We start from the raw sequence: 19,530 nt of genomic DNA on the forward strand, positions 1-19,530 counted from the left end.
ACCGAGCATATCAGAGAGAAAACATACAATATGTACAGAATGTCAACATTAATTAGAATATCAGGGGGAAATGTTTGAACTCTCCCTACCTTAAGGTTTGTGTTTTGTTTCTAAAACTTACTGTGGGTGTTGGGAGCCACCCTTTGGTCATCCTTGTAAGTGCAAAATCAATAAAATCTAGGACAGACACTCAAGCAGCTATCAAGAATTCCTTTCTGAAGGCAGTAACCTTATGAACTCACCACACCAATCTTTACCCTTAAAGAGCTGCCCCAGATCATACCACCATCTACTTCATGTATCTGCCTACCAGGGAAGGTAGGGAGGATTCATCACTGTTTGTGAAGCTTCTGAATATGTAGAGTGCTGAGTGTTATTACATGCTATGTCTTCCGTTCTGTTTTGTGCCCCTGACAAGGACCAATTTTCTCACAGCATCTGAATAACTGTTGTGTCATTTCTCACTAAAATGAGGATTTGATAAAAGCAACATTTGCTGCTATGCAGCCCTCTCCTCTGCAAAGAGTCCAAAGTCAGAGAAATAAAAATGCTCTACCAGGGCTACATACTGCTCCACTGTTTCATCCTGGTTATTGGTAAGAACAGCACAGTGTGAACGGCAGATGGTCAATTTGTAAAGGCTGATAAATTGGTATAATGTAATTTTAGCAAAACAGGCGGGACAATGGATGTAGCAAGGCAAAAACTTCAAAGAAGGGAAAATACAGACATGGAAGGTCAACTGGCAAGGCAGGGAGGGAAAGCTATGGAAATTGGCCAGGGAGATTATGTAGAAAACAATCTTAAATATCATCCAAATCTTATTTCACATTGAAATCACAGACCATACCTTGAAAGGCAGAAACTATAGGTGTGCTTATCTTTCTTTGCCTTCGTCTCAGTGATCTTTACACTGTCTTCTGTTGTATCGTCAGTTTTTACTATCTAGTAGAACTGGCCCATGAAGCAAGGACAGTGCCCATGAGGGAATAGGAAAGCTTGATGCCTGGGTACACAACCCTGAATAACCTAGACATGAAGGGCAAGAAGAGATACTGAGGATGGATGGCTAAAGCATGAAAGGCAGGTGGGGCAGGGGAACTGAGATAAGCTAGAGCTGATTATGTGAAGAAAAGAAAAAGAACCACTCTGTAAATAAAAGAAAAGTTGACAAATGGAAAGACAATTCTGTTAAGAGATACAGAGACTGTAAACACTTCTGAAGATAACTAATCTAGAGCAAGGTGGGATTCCTAGCTGCCTTCTGTCCTAACACCTCCCACAAGACAGTTTCAATAATGAAATAAATAATAAAAGCACGTATGTAGTTCTTTACATGTTCAAAGTGTTTAATCAATTAAACTTCAACACCCCGGTGGGTTAGATATTACTATCCATAGTTTGCAATTGGGGAAAACAGACACAAAGGAGCTAAGTAACCTGTCCAAGGCCACACAGTAAGTGAGGGGCAGAGCGGGGATTAAGACTCATGAATTCCCAGTCCTGTGCTCAATTAAGTAGACCACACGGCCTCTCATTTTAGTATATTTATATAGCTGCCATTCAATGGAAGTTTAATTGTCCCTTAAATTAAGACTGTTTTACCCACCAAGGGAGGTAACAGAACGTCTTGCATCCCTCAACAACATTTCCATTGACTGACTAAGAAGCAGTTTGTTGATGAGCTATGAAAAGAGCCCCTCTCCCAGTCTGCCTTGCCTAGAAGGGCAGTAGCTGCTAAATGGTACCGTATGTGGAAAATTAAAGCAACGGAAAGAAAAGGAGACTGGAATGGGACAGTCATTAGGATTTCTTCTCTGAGGTGTGGAGGGCCACACACCACGAGTTCCTCCCTGAAAGAAAAAATGGTTTGTGCAATGGTTATTTCAGCCCCGTTCAATAAGGTCCCACATGGCATTATCACAGCACTGCCCAGCCATTTGATCTGACGAGAACTGGGAGTTGCAGGGGTGGTGCCTGCGGACGGTCAACATCAGCAAAATGCCTTGCGGCCTGCAATCAGATTACCGCATGCAGTCCACGGATCCCAGGTTGCCCGCCACTGCGTTAAAGCCTGTGCCAATTCAGATGTATTTGTAGTAGAGATGCCAATGTCTGCATACTCCCCAAAATCCATCAGTCATCTACTGTCTCAGCTACCATTTCCATCTAACTCACCGCTGTTGGCTCACCAGACCTTGAAAATAGTCATCTGATCACAGAGCACTGAAAGTAGGCCCTGCAGAGAGAGATTTTCTTCATTTGGTATAAAAGAATAATAAAGTTGACTGTACATTAACCCAATATAGTAGGAGGCCACCGTGAAAGGAACAGTCACTCCCAAGAAACAAAACAAAGCTCTTAAAACCCTAGCTTGGGTTGGAAATCATTGGATTAATGGACACCAGATTTGAAAGTTGTCATTCAGAGATATTACTCTGGGCAGGGGGTGAATCTGGAAGCGATAGCTCTTCACAAACAATTTAGCACATAAGTCACTGAGCCACAGAATGCAGACTGACTGACTCCGCAGTGAAGAGATCTCCAATGTATTGTTCTGATGGTGATCAGGGGTGCCTTTGGGAGATGCTAGGGGGGGAAAAAAAATCTAGTACTGCAGAGAACTGAAGGCAAACAAATCATCAAATAATGTGTGTAAGGGCAAGCTGTCGTGGAGTAACGGCCTCCTGCTCATGTCTACCCTTAGACACAAACTACGTGGTTTGAAAATATAAAACCGGGATTTTATTCAACGATTCCATTCCAGTCACCTTATTTCTACCCTGGAGTAGATGGGATTGCTTAGCCTGCTTGTGCTGGTGTAACAGAGGCAGCTGCTCTTTGTGTGTCACATTTTCAAAACCATGGCCACTCACGTGTTTGTGCATCCAGTTGGACTGCGGGCACTACCCTGATTGCGTACACCTCCTGATTGCTGTAGTCAGACTTGTGCCGGCAGTTCATCTTTTGTGGGCATAAAACCTGCAGGCACATATTCTCTCCCACCCAAAAAAGAGGCTTCTCTGTTGACTGAACCACTGCAAGGGATAAGCTTGAATTCTCCATCTTCCCCTGTCATTGAACACACAAGGATAAGTGGCCCAGTTCTGGAACTAGCAGCATCTGTTGTGTGTGAGAAAGCTCTGGCATGGGCTCTGCAGATGCCTAGTAGGATCCCTAAAGGAAGCTAGGTCTCCCCTAAAGCAAGAGCCTGTCATGTGTAAGACTTTCATGATTGTCCAATCTCTCCCCTTTGCCTGGGGAGGAGTTGTGAACACCACCCAAGCAGACAGACTGAACAGGCCCCTCAGAACTTGTCAACTAGTGAGAGAAGAGGATCCAATTGGACTAAAAATCCTCCTACGCAATTTGAGAGGGGCTGTGAGGAGAGAAAGGGAACCCCAAAAGTGACTCTTCCCAAATCCCCCAAATTAACACCTATGAAAAGTCAGAGGTCCAGGTCTCATGTCTGCTTGCCCCTTCTTTATGGGGCAGAAAAGGGATTACCATAGACCACAGGCTAGAGTAACCCATATAACACCATCTGGTGGGAAGGTAAAGGACCAGGATTCACATAGAGCTGCTCAGGTGACAGTTCATTTACATGAGTTCACCTCTCCTCACCACACCTCTGAGCTGCCCTGCACTCCTTTTGTACATGGGGCTGACCAACCCCAGGATGGAGCCAGCCTGCTTAGCCTTCTGGGGCTCATGTGCATTCTACTGCCACGTAACCTGACCCCCCAGTTCGTTCCCTTGTTTCTACAATTTAGTCTTAATGGCTGAGTATTTGGAGAAGCTAACTGAACAAATCAAAAATAAATTTCAAAATCACTTCTCCAGCTAAGCAGATGTTCCCCATTTTGAGTTTAGTGCCCCCTGATCGGTGCTTTTTTTTTAAAATGTAGGGAGTAGTTCAATGTCTGTCACCAACTTACATTAAAAGAACATCCAACACCCAGAAGAGCTCTTTTAAATCTTTGTGCAAATGTGCCCAGTGACTATGTGGGTGTTTCATAAGAAACCATAGGGAGATTTCAAATCCCCAAAGGCCATTTATGCCTTTTGAAAATCTCCCACACACCATTACTGCAGAAAAGATAAAAATATTAAGGTACAAATCATCTCATACTTTGTGTATCTAGCAGGATATTGCCAGACCAAAACCCATATTTAAAAATAATTCCTTATCTTTGATACTTCTCTTAGTTTATTAAAACAGAAATAATTTTGAAAGGCTATTTTCCTTTTTACCATGTATCCTGCTTTTTTTATCTTTTGAATTTCATTAAAATGGGGCTGTAAAACCAGACTGATCAGTTTCACTTTATGATACCTATAACAGGTACCAACACAGTGCTGTTGTATCTGGATTGCACACACTGCTTGGCATCATTTAAACTGAAGACAACAACAAAAAGTAGTTGAAATTTTCAAAAATCCTGAAAATCTCTCTATTAATATTGAGTTTTGTAACCTTTTTTCTTTTTTTTCTTTTTTTAAAACAGAACCAATATTTTATGCATCAGCTATGTGACCATGTCCCATTCAGAAATGAAAATAATTTATTTTTTCCAAAAAGGACTCATTAAGTGAAAGGGGGGAAAATGGTGTAATTACACTTCTATCATATTGGGCAAATATACAGAGCAGACCAACATGTTTTGTCCAAAGGCCGGAAAGCGTCTCAGTGACTCCCAACTGTCTGAAAAAATATTATACTTAAGAAAAATCCGGTGTTCCAAGCTTGTAGATGGCGTAATATCTCTGCTCATTATATAGATCCCATCATTATGGAGAGTACAAGTCAAGTTGAGACCTGATTTGGACGTGTTCTCCTTGAGGTAGAGCCATTCTCTGGTAGCAATGTTGTAAGACTGCACTGTTAACATGTCCTCACTTTGGCTGGATTTTTGGTTAGGTCCCAGTTCATGAATACAACCCCCTACCAGGTAGATGGTTTCCTCAACAGAGAGCATCTGCTGTTTGCGAATGTGGACATCACACAGCTCAAAGTTGGTCCAGCAGTCAGAGATGGGACAGTACTGCAAAATGTTCATATTCCTGTCTGAAAAAAAGGAGAGATGTTTATGCAAAAACCCAAACACATCAGTAGAGGACTATCATATGTCAATCAGACAATCTGTAATACTATCTGTTGTTCACACTGGTTCTAAATAATCAATGTGTCTTCCAACCCTGCTTGTCATGTGTTCTCTTATTTACAAGGAAGTGTTAGATTGACAATCTTTTCCTTTTTCAGACTGGAGTCTCTGATCACTTTTTTCTTTTGCGGAGAGTAAGATTTAAAACACTTTTGGCACACTGATTACATGATCCAAGTGGTATGAAGGGAGCTGGGGGCTTAGTTGAATAATTCCTACGTGTTAGCTTGTGTGTTTCTTTTTAATCTTTGATCACTGACTGATACTTGAAAATTGCTCCACTTCCCCCTGCAGAAGATATTCTCAGATCTCAGCCAATGCATCCTGTAACTGGGGGGAAGGGAGGGAAAGCAGAAAACTCCATGAAGTCCCCTAGACCTTACCATGCAGTTTAATTTACTTGTAAAGCACCGAGACATTACAGTGAATGGTGCTGTGGAAAACTATAATGTGGACAAATAGAGAAGAGCTAAGTATATTTGTTTTCCTCCACAGTTCTAATAGAAACGACAACAAGGGAGTCCTTGTGGCACCATAGAGGCTAACAAATTTATTTGGGCATAAGCTTTTGTGGGCTAAAACCCACTTCATCAGATGCATGGAGTGGAAAATACAGTAGAGGTATAAATACACAACATATAAAAAGATGGGAGTTGTCTTACCAAGTGGGGGGTCAGTGCTAATGAGCCAATTGAATTAAGGTGGAAGCGGGCTATCAAAACCAGACTCCAACGAGAAACTGCAGAACTGGAATTAATTTGCAAACTGGACACCATCTAATTAGGCCTGCATAAAGATCGGGAGTGGATGGGTCACTACAAAAAATAATTTTCCCCCTGCTGATACTCACACCTTCTTGTCAACTGTTTGAAATGGGCCACCTTGATTACACTGAACTCATTAGCACTACAAAAGTGATTTTTCCTCCCTTCTTGTCAACTGTTGACTTGACTCTCTGTTTTTCCTGATACAGACTAACAGTTCTAATAGAGTAGATGCAACCAGTGTTTCCTTTTTATTTCTTCCCCATCCATGCACCACAGTCACTGATCACGTCAGCAGGAATGCACACAGCTCTGCTTTTGTCATTACAAGGTACAGGAACACTGCACCACAATGGGAGACTAGAGCAGTGACGGAAGAAAGCAGGTTTCTATTTAACTGTATCACATAAAAACGATGGCTATTTCTGTTTATTTTCTTGTCAGAGCAATAGAAACACCAGCTTGTAACAGTTAAAAGGTGAACTGAAGTGCTTTTATTTTATTTTTTAAATGAAAAAGCTTGTTTGCGATCTTAGATCGCTAAGAGAATACATTACAATAAGGAAGCTATTTTAAAAGAAAACAAAAGGTTTTAGCTGCTGAGACCTTTGTTTCATCTGCAACCACTAAACCCCTAAAAAGGAGAAGACTGATTTGCATGTCTTGAAGTGCTTTAGGATTTGCAGAGGTGCCGAGCATATGTAATTCCTTTAGAAGCCAGGCCACTTTAACTACAGGCACCCTGGTTTGTAATTTTTGGCTGTCAATTATTTTCTATCCAAGTGTTTACTCTTAGGTTATTTTCAGTATTTATTTTTAGAGCTTTCCACTTCATCTTTAAAGGCAGATTAAATTTTGGTCTTGAACAAATTGGTTGTGGTCTTTAAAAACAATAGGGTTTAAAAGAAATGTGTCTTACCTCTTGTAGTATATCCCCCAACAACATAAATTTTGCCCTTGCATTCACAAGCTGAGAATTCTGCAAGAGGGTTTGGCATAGATGCCACAAAATTCCACCAGTCGTGCTCTGGGCTGTAACACTCCACATTGGAAAGGGACTGACCACCAATGGCATAGAGCTTCCCATTTACAGCCAAAAGCTTAAAATTGGACCTAGAAGACACACATTGGAGTAATGAAATAGCTATCATGAGAAAGAAAAAACAAAGAAAGGAAAGGACATTATTTTTATGAAGGTTCCAAGATATCATCATCACTTATACCATCAGCCAGTATATTATAGTGTAAACTGTTTTGTCTGTGTCCAAAATAGATTGTAAGCTCATTGGGAGAGGAACTGTGTCCTTTATATTTGTAGACGGTTGAGCACACTGAGGACACATAGGAAAAAATAATAATGATGAGCTTTTTTAACATTTTATACTTAGATTTCAAATCAATACAGTTTAAATGTAGCTATTCAGCAGAGTAATCTGTTCTAGCTGTGTTGTGTTTTATGTGTGCGTATTCTGTTATGAAGCACACACACACACACCCCTTATTCCAGTCACAGTTCCTGGAGTTTCATGCAAAAGCAGATTAATACCTGAAATTGAGCACTGTCCCTGGTCTGTGATAGTGTCTCAATAGGTGTTTATTTTACTACAGGGTGAATGACACCCTGCAGAAGACGAAGATGAATATCTCCTCTCTATATTTCTCTCTTTACTTTCACCACCACAATCACCCTGAAAGTAACACATTTTGGTATTCTTCCCATCAGTCAAGGGCTAGATATTTTCACACCTTCTTCTGAAACCACAGATTAACACAGGATGCTGAGCTCAATATACCAATAATCTGTTTTTGGGGTAACAGTTTCAAAGTTCTATGTTTTCCCCTCCCAATTTAATCCACTGTGTCCTGTATATTTCACAGGCTGCAAAGGGAAACTTTCCAGTGATTGTGGTATCACTTTGCAACTTGTGCCTCTAAAAAAAAAAAAAGCATGGAGAAACATTCCAAAGACCAGAAAAAAGGGGAGATAGGAAGACACATAAAAACTGAAGCAAAGGAGCAAGATGGGAAAGAGATCCAGAATGGGATCAATGGATAATAAAATTGCTCCTTCAGCACAACTTGTTCTGAGCCAGATCCAGCAAATTTTACTCAGGCAATTCTCCTAATAAATTCAATGGGTGAAATTTATCTCTGTGCACTGGACCAGCATAAGGCCAATGCAATATCCCATTCAAGCCCGTAAAGGCTTTAGTGGTGCATTAGCTATGTGCTGTCCTGTACACCGAAAGGCGAGTTCCACTCAGTGCGAGCATGAGGTTAATACAAGCCTGTAAGAATACTGCCTTAGTAGATATGCATGGTTTTGTCTGAACAAAATGAATGCTGTCTGGCAGCAGACTGCCCTGCAATTTTTTGTATTAAATATATTTGGGGAAGTGAAAAGGGGGGGAGGAAGGAAGTCTCCTTCTAGGTAGGATCATTTTGTTCTTGTAATCCTGAGACGGCTCTGGAAACTAAAATGCTTCTCTGAAAGAATTATTTGCTTTTGATTCTGTTTGTGCTGTCGTTTATTATTAAGTCACTCTGCATGTCTCGAGTCTACAGTCATTATGTTTTCCAGTTTAAAGAATCTGGACTTAAGTGGCAATAATGGGTATGAAATGAGAGCAATTACTTGCAAAAACATTCGAGTTTCAAAGAGGAGTACCTATTTTAAAAGCTATAGCAGGAAGAAAAAGAATAGACACACATATGCATTACTGGAGTTCCATATCTGAGGAACTGTAGGTTGACTATAAGTACATTTTAGAAATTAAGCATATCCTTTAAAATTACTAAAATGTTAGCAAGTCTACAATGTGTTTGTCTGTGTGTTATAGAGGGGCAGGAGCAGAGCTCTGGTCTTATAAAATTAATTAACTTGGGCATATACAATGTCTTTCACCTGACGGCCACAAGGCACTTTGCAAAGTTGGGTATTAACACCATTTTTCAGATGAAGAAAGCTAAGATACAGAGAAGACAAATGAATAATCCAAGGTCACGGGGTCATAATGGAATAGAACTCATGTCTTCTTAGTCAGACTTAGCTGCTCTAATCACAAGAAAATGTGGCCCCTTGCTGCTTTAGTTGTAGGGAGATCATTAATATCACATTTGTCTGATGGCATCTGTATAACTGGAGGCCTTGTTGCAAATCTAGGGAAGGTTACTTTGTGAATGACGTATGGCACAACCTTCAACTCCTATTAGCCTAGAAGGGGTTCCCGTCATATATTCATGTTAAAGTGTTCAGATTACATATCTGATTTCAGCATTGGTTAACATGATGTTCAGAGCATACCCCTCAAATACGGGAAATCTACCTACAGCACTAACTAAAATATTTATTTTACTCACAGGCACTGACCATACTTTGTCAACGCTTGGACCCTAACTTAATAGAGAGATTGCCTTGAACAACCACTTGCCTTTGTGCGCCAATTACAGCAATTGCTTTTATGGAAAACTAACGTTAGGAAAGTATTTAATGCCTTTTTAATCTTTTTTTAATGTGCTTCAGCAGCTAGAAACAAGGAAAGCAAGCACCATACAACAAACCACCTTCCCATAACCACTAGCCAGTGTTCCATGGACCACTGTTTGGGAACCACTGAGTTCAGTATTGGGTCAAATCCATTCCTGATGTAACTCCACTGACTTCAAAGGAGTTACACCAGGAATCATACCTTTCAAATGCCCCTCATTTGGATGTCACACATTTTAATCCCAAGGTTCCACACAAATTTGTTGCCTCCTTATTTTTATAGCTGAAAACTATTTACATCAGCGATAGAGACTCATGAAAGTGTGATTACAGGAAGAGGCATTTACGCTACAGGAATAAATCCCACCCCATTTTAGGTTTCCTGCATGAGTACAGTATATCTCCATTTATGCCCAAAATCCTCTTGTCCAATCCCTTCTTTGCCCCCCATGTCTCTCATGCTAATGGCTAATACAGAGGTTTGGGTAATAGAGCAGAGACCGCCCCCCCCCCGCGACAGGACTGGGAGGAGGACGAGCCCTCAGCTGTGGGGGAGGCCACCCTGATGCTGAATGGCCCTCTGTGGTCTTGCTGTGATGGGAGCGATTGAGCAGATCCATGATAGTGGAGCTGCAGAGGGCTTCCTGCACTACCAGTGACACCCAATCTCTGCAGGAACAAGGAAGGTTGTGGTCTAAGTGGGACAGAGCAGAATCCTGGTGACGGTCTCTGCTCCACCCCGCACCTTGCGCCTGCAGGAATCAGGTGTCACCGGCCCTCCCGCAGCACAGGAAACCCCCCGCCAGGACTGTGAGGAAGAGTAGGACAAGCCCGCAGCTGAAGGGGAGGCAATCCTGTTACTGAATAGCTCTTACCCTCTTGATTATCCAGACAAAATCCATGTCCCCCATGACATTCGGATGACTGAAAGTACACTGTAGTTTGTTTCTACCTTTCATTTTGGATCTTTCTCATGTATTGCATCCTCCATTGGAGCCTTGGCACAGCAAGAGATATGCCTGGGATGAATCTGGCCTAAAGGCTTTTAAAGTGGAAGTGTTTGCAGTAATTCCCGACACACAGGAACTGGGAGTGAGGGGATGGAAGTGGGGAAGAGGAGATCTCTTCAGGAGGCAGCCTGAACGTCTCCTAATCCTCTGTGATTTCACCAGGAGCAGCTCTTGTCTCCCTGTGGAAGCCCTGCAGGTGGCAGCAGCTCAGGTACAGCATCTGCATGCTCCCAGGCTGTTGTTTACAAGGGCCTTCCAACCCTGGGATATTATCTACCAGAAAAAAACACAACACATCACTCATTTTGGAGCAAAATAACAATTACAAATATAGTCCAGGATGGCTCAGAAGGCAGGGATTCTAAGGGCATAATATTTAGTAAATTTCATTTGGCAGTGTCACTAAGTAAAACAAAAGGGACAAGGACTCTGTTTATCACTACATAATCCCTAAAGTTCCTTGTTATCTCCCTCTCTCTTTCAGAGGTAGTGCTTTTTCTCTCTAACTCCACTGGGCCCCAAGAGCATGACTTACCGTGAGAAGTTACTTCCTCATAACCAGGGATCCTAGTTTTCTGTCATAAAAAAGCCAAAATTCTCTGATACCCCCCCCATCCACATTTTTCTGTGATTAAAAAGAAACAATGAATTTTAGTTTCCCTAGCCACCATATATATAGTTATCAGTTGAACACAATGTTTTATTGATACACAGTAGAACCTCAGTTATCCGAGCTTCCAGTGTCTGGCTCTCAGTATTAACCGAGCCACTAGCTGCCTGGGGCTGACAGGAACAGAGCTTGGGCAGTCAGCTCCTCCCCCATCTTAAAATAAGGGATAGAAAGCTCTTTTCCAGTTCTCCTGATAATCTGATTTTTTGATTATCCAATCCGGCCCCGGTCCCAATTAGATTGGATAAACGGGGTTCCACCAGAAATTTAAAACACATTCAAAAACCAACCACAAGAGGAGGAGGTTGTTCACACTGAATAAGTGACACTGATACTTTCAGTAAAATTTAATTCACGTATGTTTTTATTGTTTCACAAAATGTAAAAACTAAAAATTGTCTGAAAAAATGCAAATTCCATGTTTTTCTGTGGCAAATGGTTTTCTAGGATCCCCGCTCATAACACTCAAGCCAGTTCTAGAGAGATGATGTTTCAGTACAACAGTGCTTGTTGAACAAAGTAACTACAGAGATAGCAAGTATGATCTAGTGAACAGGGCCCCGCCCTAGACTGGCAGTCAAGAGACTGGGTTAAACTCCGCCACAAACTTCCCGCATGACACTTAGCAAGCCACTTAACCTGCCCTGTGCATCAGTTCTCATCTGTAAAATGGGGATAACACTGCTCTACCACACACAGATTTTTATCTTCTCAACACCTATTACTGATTGTGAGGCACTTTGATACTGTGGTGATGAGACACTTAAGTAGCTGGCTAGATCACAGCTATAAACCGGACTGGAATTACAATAATCTTTAGGACCTCATTATAAAATCCAGGACATTTTTAAGGGCAGGGCAATCCTTTTATTAGTAGCCACTCAGCACAATGAATTAACTTACTCCTCAACTCACTTCTTTTGGCCATGAAGTATTTCAGCTCACTTGGGACCAAATGCAGGGCACATCAAAAAGTCAATTAGAGTCAAACCACCAACTTCAATGGGTTCAGGAACCCTGCCTCAGTGTATGCAACATTGATCCATGGAGTATTATAGTACCAATTGATCCAAGCTCCCATCAACAGAAGAACATGCGACTGCCCTTCCTTGGAAGCATGCTGAGCAAATGGCCTGTTTATTTGATTAAGACTCCACACACTACCCCGGGGGGGATTCTGCATCACTGCACATATACAGAATTCATGTCCCCTGCAGATTTCTTTGCTTCCCTGCAGAAAAATGACTTCTGACAGAAAAGCTCAGGGAAGCTGCAAGAGCGGTCATGCGCCCCTCCCCAGCAGCACAGGCAGGTTGGCTTGGAGCAGCCTGTAGAAACATAAATCACCACCGGGAGGGCAGGCTGGGCAGTCATACGAAAGAAAGAGAAGGAGAGACATTCTATCCCTTTCGCTCGCTACTGCAGCACGCTTGGCGTGATGGGGCAGGGCTTCAGGGTGTTTCTGAGGAGATAGGCGTGGAGCAGACTCTGTCCCCTCAGGCACAGCAGAATGTAGCAGCCTGCCTGCTTAGTGAATTTTTCCCATTGTCTTTGTGAATTCCTCAGGAGTATAAAACAGGTGTAAAAGTTTTAAGGCTCCTTCACATTGCCAGAGGGGAATAAGGGACAGTTTGGCCTTATAAATGTTTATGGTGCTTTTGTGATTAGAACTGGTCTAAATTTTTGGACTGAAAAAATTTCCTATCATCAAAATGTATCCATGAACTGTTTGCTACTAACATTTCTGGAGATGGTCAGCAGCCATTACAAATTGTGAGTTTGATTCCCCAGCCCTCACTTTCTCTTCACTTTCTCTTGCCTATGATGTAACACTGAGCATATGGCTGCATATATTTGTTGACTAATAACTAGAAATCAAGCGTCATCCCTACCTAAATTACTATTAAGCAAGGGGGTTTGGGGATTTCCTCCAATGCTCCCCACTCCCATTCTCCACCCACTGTAGTGTAGTTTAAATAAATTACTGAAATAACTGAAACCAGAGTGACTACATTGTGTTATTTTGACAAATAAAATATGCAGAATTTTAAAATATTGTGCACAGAATTTAACTTTTTGGTGCTCAATTTTTAAATTTTTTGCACAGAATTCCCCCAGGAGTAACACACTAAAATATAATGTACAAATGAACCATACTCTTATTGCAGCATCTCTCTATGTAGCATAAATGTCATAAAGTTCTAGGACTGATTTGGCTGAGGCAGTGTCTGCACGTTTGTTATACAGTCCTCCATTTAGAGGTGGGACCGTTCAACTGCTATTCCATTCTGACGCATGGCACACATCTTCAGACGTGATTAAAAAGACAAGTGTATAGGGGATGTTGTAAAGTACATGAGACTTCAATACCACAAGCCCGATCTACTCTATGCAGGCATTAAACACCGCAGGGCATGTTTTGTAAAAACAGACCTTTGAAAGAGTCCCCTGGGCAACAATTCCCCGCTCTCCATGACTGTTTGGTCAGAGTGTTGCATGTTCACTGGCTGCCACTATATACCCAAGAGGCAGAAGCACTTCTGTAGAATTGTCTCAGGTTGTTGAGAATCCAGGATCTCAAGAGAATAGAGACGACAAAGCAGGGATTATGATCTGCAGGATTACTCTTGTAATTAGTTCCTGGGGTGAAACTCTCCACAGCTAGCAGCAAGACATCGTCAGGGAAGGGCCCACATGTTGAGAGTCCTATGATGTGGTCTTAGTTTGCATGGCAAACACACTATTTTCAGCAGTGCCCCTGCCAGATTTCAATGCAGAAGTTGGATGATGCATAGTGAATGAGACAGGGCCCTCTGGAATAGGAAGAATGGTCTTTGGTTTAAGAACTTGATGAGACCTTGGAGAGCTGGGATTTATTCCTGCTTCTGCCACAGATTTCTTTTGTGATTTTGATCAAGTCACTTAAATCTACGTACTCCAGTTCCACATTTGTAAAATAAGGATAATAATACTCCCCATTACTCACAGGGTTATTGTAAGGATAATGTCTCTGATGCTTCATTCATTAATGCTTATAAAATGCTAAAATTCTCTGGCAATAAATCCCATAAAAAAGTCAAGCAAGCAAGCTACAAAGAGAGAAGAGTCAGGCTTTCAAAAGCTTGCCTGCTTGATTCATAACTAGGATGGGAGTTTTTGAGGCGGGAGAGTGGATTCATTGTTGGGCCTTTTATGTTGTAATACTTGTACTTTCTTGTATGTTTCATTGATATAAGATGTCCATGTGTTTGCTTATATTTTATGGTGCCAAAGGCCAATCAATCAATGCATTCACATTAGAGTAGGATTGCTTCTGCAGAATCTGATAAGAGAATAGAGCTAAGATTTTTTTTTTGTTTTTAAAGGTGCCTAAAGTTAGGTGCCTAAATCCATTCTTAGGCACCTAAATAAGTGGCCTGAAGTCACAGGGCATGTCTACGCTACCCGCCAGATCGGCAGGCGGCGATCGATCCAGAGGGGGTTGATTTATAGCGTCTGGTCTAGACACGATAAAGCGACCCCCAAGCACTCTCCCGTCGACTCCTGTACTCCACTGCCATGAGAGGCGCAGCAGAGTCGATGGGGGAGTGGCAGCAGTTGACTTATCGTAGTGAAGACACTGCAGTGAGTAGGTCTAAGTACGTCGACTTCAGCTACGTTATTCACATAGCTGAAGTTGCATAACTTAGATCGATCCCCCCTCAGTGTAGATCAGGGCACAGAGTGCTGGGCACTTTTGAAAGCAAGGCCACTTACTGAGGAGCCTAAAGATGGGTTTAGGACCCTAACTTTAAGCACTCTTTTTAAAAAAAAATCTACATTTTTATCCAGTGTCATTTCTCTCATGGAGTGAAAAAAAGAAAAATGATGTTAACACAATATTAAGATATCACCATTTCTTTTAAAGTCTCAAGAAATGCATGCTTTAGAGTCCCTACAGCAATATTGACTTAGGCATGTTGCACATCCTTTATAGTTTGTGATATACATTAAACAAGAGTAAATTACAAGTAAACTCTGACTATGCACATGACTCAGGGACATCTGAAACTTTATCATAATATCAATTTCACAAACTAATTTGGGATAACCCAAAATTTAGATAATCAGATTGTCAGGTTTACCTGTATTATCTTATACAACAAACAAGGAAAATGGGAAGAGAAAAATACACTACATATATGCAACATGTCCAACTTGCTGCTGCTGCACGAACCTTTAATTTTGCATTTCCTGACTTTTTAAACATTTTAATTTGCACAGGCTTAATATTTCTGCACTTAGGCATTTTAAAGATGAAAAAGAAAGAATATACAGCACCAATGCATGTTTGTCAGAAGCAAATTTGCTTCTTGTAAATACTTAGAAGACTAGGGATCAACTTCTCTCTAGGTCACGAGGATAAGGGGTTAGTCTTGGGATTAGTTCCCCACTCAAAGAGGCAGAGGAAAGAGAAAAAGGGATGCCTGCAGGGCCTGATCCATGCAGTGATCCTGGAATTAGGGGTGCTGCTGCCCCCCCCCCCGGCCTGATGTAGTAATAACAAACACCATATACATGGTTTCCATGATCAGCACCCCCACTATAAAAATTGTCCCCGCACTCCTGGATCCACATAAGCATGAATGTTATATCCAGCAAGATACTAAATGCCTTCTACTCCCACAGACTTTCTCTAGTCAGGGGAGAGGTATCAGCACTTGTGGATGATTTCAAACTTCTAAGATGACCCTTTTCAGTCAGGGGCACATAGCTCAAAAATCTGTGTTCAAGTTACCATGCATTATTTCTACAGCACCGTAGATGTATATAGCAATTTAAGGATAATACATACATTAAATCATTTCAGATACAATGAATTAAAAAAGGGTGGCAGGGGAGGAGAGCTGGTCAGGAGTGGGAAGGTGCAGGTGAAAAAACACAAAAGATCTTGTTTTGAAAAGCACACACTTGTTATGCAGCAGAAGCATAGGATGTAGTAAATCACTCCTGTCACGCTCATCTTACAACTAAAGGCTCCAGTCCTGCAATTTGATCAATGTAGGATCCATGCTCAGGTATTGACTTCAATGAGACACTGCATGGGTTGACCCTTATGCCTATGCAGAATTCCACTGAAGTCAAGTGTTTTGCACATTCACAGAAGTCTACCTGCAAAGATGAGAATGCAGAATCAGGGCCTATTAAAATCTTCTAGTTTTCAAAAACTCAATGAGGACTATTTACATGCCAAATTTTAAGAGATCAGCTGTTTTTGCTGTAACTGTTTTGTTTTTTAAAAAGACGAATGTTGAGAATGTATGTATTCAATAAATATATTCAGTTTTATAATAAGAATTTAAAAAAGAAAACCCAAACTTCCTTAGTTTTGTCTAGTCTTGCAGCTTTAACAACTTGTAAAATAGTGTAATTGCATAATTCTATTGATAATGCTTTGAAGCATGCACCAGCTGGAAACATATACAAGCTGTAAAACGTTTACCTTTTTTCTAATTGTCATTATCAATTACTTTATGAAAAAAATCAATAAAAAACTAATCCCAAAAAATACTGAGTTACATGGTTTCAGAGTAGAAGCCGTGTTAGTCTGTATCTGCAAAAAGAAAAGGAATACTTGTGGCACCTTAGAGACTAACAAATTTATTTGAGCATAAGCTTTCGTGGGCTACAGCCCACTTCATCAGATGCATAGAATGGAACATATAGTAAGATTGTATGTATGTGCATGCGTATATATGCACACACACATATATATACACATACAGAGAATATGAAAGGGTGGAGTAAGAGGCTAAATTCTTAAAACTACAATACCCACCTGCTGAAGTGAAAAAACAGATTGACAAAGCTAGAAGAGTACCCTGAAGTCACCTACTACAGGACAGGCCCAACAAAGAAAATAACAGAACGCCACTGTCACCTTCAGCCCCCAACTAAAACCTCTCCAGCGCATCATCAAAGATCTACAACCTATACTGAAAAATGATCCCTCACTCTCTCAGATCTTGGGAGACAGACCAGTCCTCGCTTACCGACAGTCCCCCAACCTGAAGCAAATACTCTCCAGCAACCACACACCAAAAACTCTAACCCAGGAACCTATCCTTGCAACAAAGTCCGATGCCAACTCTGTCCACATATTTATTCAAGTGACACCATCATGGGACCTAATCACATTAGCCACGCCATCAGGGGTTCGTTCACCTGCACATCTACCAATGTGATATATGCCATCATGTGCCAGCAATGCCCCTCTGCCCTGTACATTGGGCAAACCGGACAGTCTCTATGCAAAAGAATAAATGGACACAAATCTGACATCAGGAATCATAACATTTAAAAAACAGGTAAGAGAACTCTTCAACCTCTCTGGCCACTTAGTAACAGATTTAAAGGTGGCAATTTTGCAATAGAAAAGCTTCAAAAATGGACTCCAATGAGAAACTGCTGAGCTTGAATTAATATGCAAACTAGATACCATTAACTTGGGTTTGAATAGAGACTGGGAGTGGCTGGGTCATTACACATATTGAATCTATTTCCCCACGTTAAGTAACCTCACATCTTCTTGTCAACTGTCTAAATGGGCCACCTTGATTATCACTACAAAAGTTTTTTTCTCCTGCTGATAATAGCTCATTTTAATTAATTAGCCTCTTACTCCACCTTTTCATGTTCTCTGTATGCATATGTATCTATATCTGTATCTTCTTACTATATGTTCCATTCTGTGCATCCAATGAAGTGGGCTGTAGCCCACGAAAGCTTATGCTCAAATAAATAATTTTGTTAGTCTCTGAGGTGCCAGAAGTATTCCTGTTCTTTTTGAGTTACATGGGCCACTTCCACTGACAATTATAATACAATTATACTACAAAAGCTACTTCATCAGCTTTTAAAAACAATATAAGAAGCAGGAAGAGGGGGTTGATGATGGAAGGAATCAATTTCTGGAAAAACAAATTTTCCCCAGGTATACGAAATGATAAGCTCTCTGGGGCAGGGACCGGTTTTATAGCATGCGCATACAGTGCCTAGCACAACGTCTAACTACCGCGATACAAATAATACTCTGTTTGGTGGATTTGGACTCTGACGTTCTGCACTCCATACATGCATGCCATTGATGCCAATGGGATTTCTATGTGTGTAAGAAGTCCAGATTACTGAGCCAAAAGGCGCCATGCAGAGTCTGGGAGAAGACTTTTACCTTCATTATTTTACCAAGAATTTCTGTTTTAAACAAAGACAGATATTTGGAGACTCCAAAGCCTACTGGACCCTAGAGGCCTGATTCATCACCCCTCTGCTCCTTGGGTACTGTCATTAACACCAGCAAAAAGGAAGAGAAGGGAAGAGTCAAGCACTGCTTAACACTGATGGAGTTGACTCCACAAGGAGCAGGGCCGTGGTGAATCAGGCCCTACACCTTGTGTAGATGTTGATGAGACTCACACTCAATAGGATATATCTTGGTAATGCACCATGTGGGGGTTTACCTCTTTTGGTTCATTGAAGCCATCTGACTCCATTCATTTATGCAGGGGTTATAACAGTGGGCAGCCGATATCTCTTGACTGGTGATCCTATAGCCCCCGATGACAAACAGGTAGTTGTCCAGCATCGCCGACCCGTAGCCTCGGACGTTCACGAGATCCAGGGGCAGGTTGTTGGCCAAGGGCAGCCACCTCTGGGCCACCTCATCATACCTCAGCATAGACCAAGGGGCTTGCTCTTGCAGGTGGCGGCGCGGGGCCAGGCCCAGAGAGGAGGCACCCACAAAGTCTCCGATAGCCAGGAGGGTGGCGGTGCCCTTCATCCGCCTCTCCATCAGCTGCTGCCGGAGGGCGCTGGGCAGGAGCAGGTGGGGGCGGGCCTCAGGTCTCCGCAGCACCTGATGGTAATGGGCAGCCATGAAGTCCAGGCAGGCGTCCTGCAGGTCCTGCAGGCCATAGACCTGGGCCAGGCGGTGCAGCTCCAGGCAGTTGCCCAGCCTCACCTGGGAGAGGAGCAGGCGCAGCAGCGGGGTGACCTGCAGGTAGGAGGCGGCCTCGATCAGCTCCTCCAGCAGAGGGGGCTCCTGCTCGCCGCCCTCCTCCTGCTCCAGCCGGGCCAGGCACGAGGTGTTGATGAAGTCCAGCACCAGCTCCAGCCCCAGGGCGCTGAGCCCCCCGCGCAGCTGCTGCTCCTCCTGCCCCTGCCCTGCCTCCCGCATGCCCGAGCGGAACAGGGCGCGGAAATAGTCGCTCTGCTCGATCAGCTTCCTCTTGCAGACCGGGTAGCACCTGTCCCCCAGCCGGATCCGCACCACCTCCTCCTCCTCGTCCCCCTCCCCGTCCGCCCCAGCCCCAGCCCCAGCCCCAGCCCCAGCCCCAGCCGGCTCCGCGCGGGACATGGCCCCGCTCCGGCTCCTTCCTTGCCCGCTGCCGGGTTG

General features: G+C 42.5%; 1 protein-coding gene across 1 annotated transcript; it reads right to left on the bottom strand.

Annotated features, from left to right (window-relative positions):
• Positions 1 to 1,760: 1,760 nt before the first annotated feature.
• Positions 1,761 to 19,491, bottom strand: KLHL42 (kelch like family member 42). The gene is made up of 3 exons (XM_073315375.2): positions 18,596 to 19,491; positions 6,849 to 7,042; positions 1,761 to 5,068 (listed from the first exon to the last, which is right to left on the bottom strand). The coding sequence occupies exons 1-3, from the start codon at positions 19,489 to 19,491 to the stop codon at positions 4,617 to 4,619; spliced, it is 1,542 nt and encodes a 513-aa protein (XP_073171476.2). The 3' UTR covers positions 1,761 to 4,616.
• Positions 19,492 to 19,530: the final 39 nt, after the last annotated feature.

Source organism: Lepidochelys kempii, chromosome 1, assembly GCF_965140285.1.
Source record: "Lepidochelys kempii isolate rLepKem1 chromosome 1, rLepKem1.hap1, whole genome shotgun sequence".
Classification (NCBI taxonomy): Eukaryota; Metazoa; Chordata; order Testudines; family Cheloniidae; genus Lepidochelys; species Lepidochelys kempii.